At 35.1% G+C, this 10,233-nt stretch overlaps 1 protein-coding gene across 1 annotated transcript in view; it reads left to right on the top strand.

Moving 5' to 3' along the window:
• The window catches only part of LOC107592486 (eukaryotic translation initiation factor 3 subunit H-A-like), an 80,119-nt gene that overhangs the window by 22,018 nt on the left and 47,868 nt on the right, over positions 1-10,233 (top strand). Inside the window, exon 2 of the mRNA XM_016282015.1 lies at positions 4,874-5,030. Within this exon, the coding sequence (XP_016137501.1) occupies positions 4,874-5,030 (157 nt within the window). The remainder of the gene's footprint in view (positions 1-4,873; positions 5,031-10,233) is intronic.

The raw sequence follows: 10,233 nt of genomic DNA, 5'->3' as shown, positions 1-10,233 counted from the left end.
AATTACAAAACAACAATTTAAAAATATTTAACACTGAACATTTTTTACATTCTAGCAGACACCATACCAACAAAGCACAATTTAACTTAAAATTAATACGTTTGTAAAATAATTTTTGGCCATCTTGAATCAGGCATGTTTTTTTTTTTACTGTACAATTAAAAGCAGCCTTGCTGAGAAGAGACTTCTTTTAAAACATTAGAAAATATTACAGATCCTAATTTGAACACTGTGTGAATGTTATAATAAATGTATTAAAACAGAGCTGTTGTAATGATTGTTATCGTTATTATTGCCTTTTTATTTTATTTTACAGAACAACAGTAAAATTACAATACTAACATTTATGAATGTTGATAAGAGTTCTTGCTTTTTCTCAACTTTTATTTTGGCGGAAACGCGCAGGAAGACCTCAATGCTTATTTTTGTTGATAACAGATTTATAAATGAGTCTCATTACGAATACGTTGTACGTATCGCACTGTCACATGACTTGTAAAAATTCATAAAAATGTGACTGAGCAACGGACAAATGTATCAGCGCAGATTTTCCTCGCGCTTTGGACTTTGAACCCTGGTTAACGAGCAGATCTGCTGTGAGTTCGTGCAGCGCTGTCAGAATAAATGCTATGCGTGCGTGTATTAGAAAACATAACGTTCTGCAGTTTATTTACTAATTGTTTAAGGCCATTTCGCGATTTCAATCATCATACAGTAACTAGCAACAATCACCCCAATCACACCCATCACTGCGATGCAGTCCTAAACAGTCTCTCGCTGTCGGTGCTTGTAATGATTTTTGCGTCTTTCTCCGACAGTTTAAATGCTTCCCCACTGCTGACGTGTGTGCTGCATAATAAAGAGTTCGCGCCTCTCACTCTGCGCTGGTTGCTATTTGATCGCGTCATATCAGTTTGGTACAATTTATTCTGTCTTTTCGCTTATTCGATTCGGTTGCCGAACATTCGGTGCATCCCTAAATATAAATTCACGTCTCGCGCACTTTAATGCCCTTTGAATGTAACGTATACGTTCCCTTGGGACTGGAATCATTTCATGTGAAGTCCACTTCGCAGGGCACTTGCGGTCGAATAAGACAATGCTTGAATGCTGCCTGAACAAAAGACCTCCTTACTGAAGTGAAAGTGTTGACTGGTGTCACTATCTCGCGAACGCGCCGGCGGATCTCCACCAAATTCGGGGGATCCCTTCAGCTCGAGGAGCCCTCTCGAACACCACCCTCCACACGTAATTACACCATTTCAAGCATTTTATCTGCGTTATATGTTCTGTAAAAAAAATTTTCATATCGGTGGCATATCTGCGGCATATTCGCCGATACCGATATATCGGCGACAGGCTCATATCGGCCGATAATATCGGCAAAACGATATATCGGTCGGGCTCTATTATTTACTGTATATTGCTGCTGCCGCACAGATAAATATACATACGATTTATAAACATACGATTTATTTCCAAGCTGTTTACCTTCACAGACATAACCGGCTGTTTTTTGTAACTCGTGTGTTTTTAACATAAACCTGTTTGTGAATGAGAACTTAGTTTAGTGCTCACATGCTGTGACAGCCGCTTTCTGTGTGTGCGCATCGGATATGTGAGCTCAGAAAACCGTATATCAGTTTAAAACGCATGATTTCAGCGCGATAAACATGATAATCAGAACCAAAACAGATGTTTTTACTAGGTCCGAGCTGTAATGGCGCAGCTCTATTCTGGAAAAGGGGGCGGGGAGCAGCAGCTCATTTGCATTTAAAGAAACAGGCCCGTAAAACAGCGCTTTTATGCTTCCACTCAAAATAGGCATTTTCAAAATGATATAATAAATGATCTGTGGAGTATTTTGAGCTGAAACTTCACACACATTCTGGGGACACCAGAGACTTCTATTACATATTGTAAAAAGGGGCATAATGTCTCCTTTAATGTTTTTAAGAAGTCTGCATTTATTTATTATTTGTTTTGTATTTGAGTAAATATTAAAATGTAGTTTTCTCCTGTGATGCAAAGCTACATTTTCAGCATCATTACTCCAGGCTTCAGTGTTACATGATCCTTCAGAAATAATTCTAATATGCTGATTTGCTGCTAAAGAAACATTTATTATTATCAGTGTTGAAAACAGTCATGATGCTTCATATTTTTGTTAAAACTCAATAAATTTTTTTCAGGATTCTGTTCAAAAGTTCAAACGTCAAAAAAATAAAATCATAAATGACTTTACTTTGTCACTTTTTGAAAATATCAAACTTTTATAAATATAATTTTGTAATTTAATGATATTATAATATATTTTTTATATGTAATTTTTACACAACGTTTTGCTCCGATTAGAATTTTAAGCAAGATTAAAATTCTTAAATTTAATGATCTAATGCTTAACAGATCAAATAACATTCAAATATTTGAAAATTAATCAAATTTTCATAACATTTTAATATTTTAATTAATTGTCTAGGCCTCTTATATTAAATATTATAGCTATAGTATTTGTTATTAAAGTTATTTTAAATTTTTATATATTATGAGGTTCTCTATACTAAGGTAAATGCTTTGCTCATGAATATTAATGACATTACACGATGCATAACTTGCTGACTGACAGAATGATGTTAAGCGTGTGCTAATCAGCTTTAGAATGAACAAATCCTGCTGTTGTAAAGGTTTTGACTCATAAATATTTAATGAGCTACTTGACTGGACACTTCCTCAAGCTTACGAAGTGATGTCTGCATGAGCCAGTTAATATTTACACACTAAACCTTTCTAAAATTTCATGTTAAATGATACATACAGGTTAGTTTTTGCATTAGAAAACCGAACAAAACAGAAGCGTTTTTAAAAGAATCTGCAAAATGATTCACATTTGCACAACGTCATTTTCACTTTCAAATGTGAGTGCTTGATTACAGTCAGTTGATATTTTAGCATGTCTACTGTCCACTTTGAAACATTCGAGAACCATTAATGGAACCTAATGTCATAAAACCATGACATGTCCCAGTATATAGCCTATATTTTAAAAAATGGCATCCTATAGCGGTGATTTGAGGTTGGAATTGGATTGGCCCACTCTTATCTGCTGAAGTAACAGTAAATGTATGACTTCCGCCTCGTCTGCGCAGCATCCGTATGCTCTAAATGCATCTCCCGCCTCGACACTCCGTATGAAATTACAAATGTACTGATGCACTTTAGTTCCCCATCAGATATTGGCGATATGAAATGCTGTGTCCCTTCTGAGATAAAAGAACGTATCCCATCAGGCCTTGGACAGAGTGAACTGGCTCTCTCAATGGGGTTGAAGAAGAGTTCTTGCTTCTGTAGGACTTGGCAGAAGAAAAACCCCATTGGTATTCAGAGAGGCTGTGCAGACGGCGTAATTAGACAGTGAGTGTAGTTGTTCTTCCATTAACCCCAGGTCTTTCTCCATCTTTTTCTGCTCTAAGTGGTTGCAAAGTACCATGTTAAGATGGAGGAGAAATCTTCCATTTAGCTCCCCAACTTGCATTTTAAAGCAACATGCCCCGCTCTTCACATTCATGACTGTTTTGAACGCAGACAGATTGATATTTTCCCTCTCTGCCAATCTTGAAATCGAAGCTTGCACATATTAATATTCTCCTGAGAGCCGTCTAAAGCACATGGGCAAACATAAGCCTAGAATTAACATCTGTCTTAGGTCATCCGATAACCAGTGGTTAGCTGAGATGGATTAGTGTTTACTGCATCTTAGATTTCTGCATGTTCTCAGATGTATTTTTAATGCAGAAACATGCCTGATTGGGGTCAGGAAATTCAGAGCATTTGAAAGGAAGAGAAATTTGCTGAAAATGTACTCCCCTTCAGGCCATCCCAGATGTAGAGGAGTTTGTTTCTTCATGGGAACTGATTTGGGGAAATTGCTCACCTCTGGATCCTCTGCAGTGAATGGGTGCCGTCAGAATGATAAAAGCATCACAATAATTCACACCAGTCCAGTAAATCAGTAATTGTCTTACGAAATGAAAAGCTACATGTTTGTAGTAAACAAATCCATCAAGATATTTTTAATGATTAAAGATTCTGCTTCTAAAGTACTCTATCCATAATTAGTTTTCTCTAAAAACCTCGTCTCATCTGAATCAGGAGAGAAATCTGCACTGAATTCTCTACTTCAGCAGCACTTACGTACACCAAACTTTATAGCTTTATTCCTATCTATATTCTGAAAGTTTGTTCATATATCATTTGTCTGATTTATGACATTTTATTCCTAAAAACATGGTGAAAATGTATGTTTTCTCTCTGGATGTTGACAGTGTTTTTTGATTTATGGCGTGACAAAAAGAGATCCAAAATCTCCTCTGTAAAAACCTTTAGCTCCAGTGTCAACAAGAGTTTTGAACCTGGCTTTATCCTAGATTGCTGCAAATGTATGCAAATTAATGCATATTTAATAAGATGATGCCTCTTACATATTTAAACATTTTAGAAAACTTAATATTCATACAAAACAATTGTCTCAGTTAAACTTTTTACCCTATTCACCTGTGGTGTCTTGCATTAAGATCTTGAAAATGTGTTCTTTTTGACATGCCTAGTTAAATGCTAAGCGGTTCACACAAGTGTTTGTGCGCATGCAATTGCGTACCTGGTTACACCTCGCAAATCTTCGTGCAATAAACTCATATAAATGTTATTTCTGCCTGCTGTCGCTCCTGCAAAGGCGACACAAAGACACTTTAAATGCCTTTAGGGGGAGAAATTGCATCATATATTATTCAATTTGCTTCGGCAGGCCCAAATTTGGTTTCGCAAGAAATGTTTCCTCGCAGGTTTCTGATCAGGCTGTGTGTTTGTGCGTCTGCAGGTGGTGTTGAAGATCATTAAGCACTACCAGGAGGAGGGCCAGGGCAGTGAGGTGGTTCAGGGTGTTCTGCTTGGCCTGGTGGTTGAAGACCGTCTGGAGATCACGAACTGCTTCCCCTTCCCCCAGCACACCGAAGATGATGTCGAATTCGATGAAGGTGAGGTGCACGGCAATCTCCAGAGCTCCATTCTCTGGACGGTTAATCATTGATGATTGCGCTCGGCGCTCTGGGAAGGGATTATTTGGATTTCAGTGTGTGACTTCCCTCCTGAATGATTTAGGGGGACGAGCTTTTTCACAATTCTTACAGCACGACCCCTTGACTCGAAATGATCAGATTGGCAGGACTCAGCTCAGAGAGTATTGACTTTACCGCTTTTTTTCCCCCTCTGACCTTAAAGCCTGTTACAAACCCTCAAAGAGGCAACTTTTTTATAGTGTAATCACGATTCGTTTTGATGAATAGAATTTGCATTAAAATGCCTGCTTTGTGTGGGGCGACTATATTTTATGTCGCCACACATCCGAAACAAGCTGCGAGCGGTGTTCCTGAATTAATTAATTGCTGTTTTATACATCATTAAATCAAGACAGTGACTAAACGGTCAACTCTGATCCTCTTAGCAGCATGAAAAACAAAACTCTTCATATTTGGAAGAAATTACACAGAAAGCAAGCAGCGCAGCAATGCTAGAATGCTCCCATTGTAATCACTAAAGCTGTCACTGCAAATTTACAGTTTTAACGCAGCTGTTTGATTCCCACCAACACTCCCATTGCAATAAATGAAGCTGTCTAAACCATTTGTTTTTAAAACGGGGAGCTCCAAGGGTTATTTGGGGTTCTGTGGTATAATATATTTATTTATGATAAATATATTTAAATAATATCAAATAACAATTAATAATGATAATAATAATTATAATAATTATTATTATTATTAGTTGTAGTAGTAGGAGGAGGAGTAACAGTATTTTATTAAAATAGTTATTTATTATTGTAAAATATATTAAATATCAAAATAAATGTTTTACAACAATAATAATAACAGTTATTAAACAATTATTGCTAATATGAAATAAATTTAGTAATTTTAAAAAAAGTTTATTTTAAATGTTTTAATTGTTTGTTGTTTTTTAATAAAAATAGTTTTATTTTGCTTTTTTAAAAGTGTTCAGCAATCATGAGATTAATCACAATGATCACAATCACAATTATTGTCAACAGTCCTAGATTTTAACTGCACTATTATTATTATTATTGTATTAAAGTAGTTCCTTTTGTATTGTATGTAACGAATCAGCTCATGGGAAATATGAATAATTAATCATAACTAGTTATAATTAATTATGAATATTTTAGATCCGCTGTAGATATTTAGCTGACCTCTCAGGGTCAACTGTCTTGTCAATTCTAAGAACGTTAATTTCCTGGTTAAAGGAAATAACTTTCTTACTGTACAATTCTACAAAAGCTTGTAGCATAAATCTGCATGATTAAGTGACTCCAGTTATGAGCAAACAATGAACCACGTCAAGTGTGATACAAGTAAGGTTTTATTAACTACATAAACACTTAAACTAGTCTAACATACTACATAAACACATAAACTGGTCTCATCATCCAAATACGAATTCATAGGTACTAAACATGATAGTTATATACAGTGGGTACGGAAAGTATTCAGACCCCCTTAAATTTTTCACTCTTTGTTATATTGCAGCCATTTGCTAAAATCATTTAAGTTTAGCAAAGAAAAGTCCTTCCCTTGTGGATTTTCCCTATGGGCAAGGAAGCGATTTTCTTCACCTAAATTCCAGGAGGTCGTAAATGTATCGGGTGTCAGGGTTACCATGGAACCAGGGGCCTGTTCGGCTTCCTGGGGCGTTACAGAGTGTTTGTTAAATCTAGCTAACAAAATATATATTGTGTGTTTGAGTGGTCCAGACGCTACATGTAATAAAATAGTTTTTTGCTATTTAAAGAGTGGTCAGCAATCATGAGATTAATCATAGTTATTTTATTCTGTTGACAGTCTTAGATTTGAACAATAAATGCATAGAGAAGAGATGTTCTGTCAGCTATAATACTCAATAAATCTTTTCTGGTGGTTGTTTTAGTAATAGCGGTGTAAAAACACAAAACCCTATAATTTAATTTTGTAGTAATTTTGAATTTTTAAGAGGGGGGTCTCTTTCAAAGGGAGTCCTGTTTTAGATGTCCTTGGTATGAAAATGTTTGAAAACCCCTGGTCGACACAATTTACATTCATGTTGAAGATATTGGGAACATTGTACTTTTGTTGCATTGCATGTTGGTTTGTTACATTACATGCTAGGGCTGGGCGATTTGACCTAAAATCAAAACCTCGATTAATTAAACACTTTACCTCGATTACGATTGTTTAACGATTATTTTTTTTACATTTATTTATTTTTACATCTTATGAAAAAAAAGTCACATTTCCATTTTATTGTAAAAAGCAAGTTTCCATAAAAAAAAGAAAATGACTTCAATTTTTTTGCAAACAAAATAAATGAATATTGCCATGTCAAAAGTAAAAAAATAACCAGCATCTCTTGCAAACAAAATACATTTTAAATGGTGTCATGCGAAAAATAGAAAATAACTTGTATCTCTTGCAAATTAATATAATTTAAAAAATACAATGTGAAAAGTAGAAAATAACTTGCATCTCCTGTAAACAAATGTTTTAAATAATGAATGCATGCAAATACAACACTGCTGATTAAGAGAAAGGGAAAGTATTAATAGGATTAAAAAAACGAAATAACCGACATGGGAAAATGACGTCGGTTAGAGATTCTGAATTTCGGTTTCGATTAATCATCCAACTAGGGCTGCCACTAACGACTATTTTTATTTTTCTAAACGATTAATTTCCCACAAAAAAAAATCAACCATTTTACTTTAAGTATATTTTATTAAACCAAATGAAATCCAAATTTCTATGAAATCCTTTTTTTAAAGCAAAAGTAAAGTGCATCCATCTCATAGTCCAAATCACTGAAATCAAAGTTTAGTATTAAAGTGTAAGAATGACAACATGTCCACGTGTTCTAGTCTACTAATAATAAAATTATAATCAAAAAACACTTTTTAAAGAAGTATTTACCAGAAATGTTATTTAGCAGAATTTATTTATTTAGGAGAAAAATGTAAATGTGCAGTATTTCTGGAAAAAACAAACAAAAAAAAAAAACTATTAATTGGAGATGCTTTTGATTATTACAATTTAATGTATCTATTAAAATGGAATCCAGAAAATAATGGAAAACAGAATTTGGTAAAGATAAAACTGTAAAACTATGTAAATTAATTACAGGCTTTTTAATTAATACAATTTAATTTAACCATTAAAACAGAGTATAGAAAAATTTAAATTGAAAAAAAACTGAATTTGGAAATAAAACTGATTTCATTTGGGGCCCTATAATTACAATACATTTTTTTTGTGGTAATAAAAATAGATGTAAGTGAGGAATAGCCTTTAAAATTACTTAAAATACATATTTAATAGCAATGAGGAAATAATAATTAGTTCGAATAAAGTATCAAAAGCAAGAAATCATATGGTTTTATTGAACAAAACTGTTAAAATACATGTATTATAAAGAATAGAGCTAATGTACATTACGCATTATAACAAAGGCCTGCAGGGGGTGCCAACGGCCTGATGATTATTTTTACACATTGCTGCCCGATCTAATACTTGTTTAATATTGACCAAGCACCATTTCATTCAAATGTTCACTTAATCTTTAATATTTTTCAATTTCTTTAGGACAGAAATGCTATAGCCACTGTAATTAAAGGAATATGTGGATATCAAAATGTGTAAACGTTGCGTTCCCAGATGAACGTTATAATAAACCCAAACTCACAACAACACGCAGAGATGGAGTTTGAGACTCTACACATGTAAATGATAACAGTTCCTGTGGAACTACTGTTAACGGGGCCGCTGTGTGATGCATGTACTTAACCTACACGCATGTAAATAATTAAAGCGCATATACTGTATTAGAACTGCATCGCATTTAATTATTTATTTAAATCGTAGCATTTGTGAATTCACAATTATGCTTAATTATTTTTAAATGGGTTTAATATATCATGCAGCCTTGGGAAACAGTCTAATCATGTGTTTTATGGATTCTCGTCCGTGAAATGCGCCACTTCTGGTATTTTGCCGGTTAGTCGACGCAAGCAAAATGAAGTCGAGGATTTTAAAAAATCAAATAGTCGAATAAAATCGACGAATCGCGACTGTATTTGGCACAACATATAGTAAATCCAAAACAATTCCAATAATTTTGTATGATTGTATCATTTGTGCATGATGTATGTGTGGATCAGACTGCTTGGTTGTCATTTTTGCATACTGGCTCATTTAAACACCTCTGCATTTAAGCAGTTTATTAATTCACTCAATAGTCTTGATTGTTTTAATTGATTGTGCATCTCTACCCTTACATTGATTTTTGTATCATACACTAAGGGAGGGTTATACTGCAGTTATTTCCAGCTCGACTTGCGCTTATTGCCGTTTTCGCTCTCCAGCTGTAGCATTGCGTTGTTCTCTCCATGGCAGGAAGTGTTTATTCGTTTTCTGCACTGGCCTGGTCCAGCGGTGGTTGTAATTATCTCCAGGACCTTTATCGGCCTGGCGTCAGGCGTCGTGAAGAGGTCAGTCCCCATCCTTGGCACTTTGACTGAGTGAATGACCTTGCCGTTAGAGGCTGCTTGTTAGCGGTGTTGAACCGTTCGGCTGGGCAGAGCACTAACAAGCTGCAAGTCCAGATGCAGCAGGACCAGAGACCAAACCGGTGATGGTGTCCAAGGACGACTGCTCAGAGACTCCACTTTATCTCAGCAGCTGGCGCAAGAAATATCGCTCCCTAATGCTGCCGCGGCTTGAATCAATACAGCAATGCCTGTTATGTGGATACAGAGATACACTTGCCGTGATAAGAGCTGGCCTGAACTCAGGTACTGTACATCTGCTCATATATTTACCACAGGGGTGCGCTCTGTTATTTCAAAGCAGCCAATAGATCAAGAGGCTGGTCTCTTGATGTGCACTCTCAACAGTACATGAAAGTAGATTAGGAATTCCAAGTTTTTGCCACCAGTGAAATTTCTCTGTTCTCCATACCAATTTTGATACTGCAATAAATTATGCTAGTGAACCCACTCATTTAACAAATTATTAAATATGTAAGGGAATGTTGCAATGAAGCACATTGAAATGTAAGCATAAATACATGTTATGTCCTATTTATTCATTCATATTTTCCCTTTTGCTTTTATTTATTGATTTAATTCATGATATATTG

This window comes from Sinocyclocheilus grahami, unplaced genomic scaffold (assembly GCF_001515645.1).
Source record: "Sinocyclocheilus grahami isolate Dianchi unplaced genomic scaffold, SAMN03320097.WGS_v1.1 scaffold153.1, whole genome shotgun sequence".
In the NCBI taxonomy this organism is placed as follows: Eukaryota; Metazoa; Chordata; class Actinopteri; order Cypriniformes; family Cyprinidae; genus Sinocyclocheilus; species Sinocyclocheilus grahami.
This window is presented reverse-complemented; position numbering and strand designations above follow the sequence as displayed.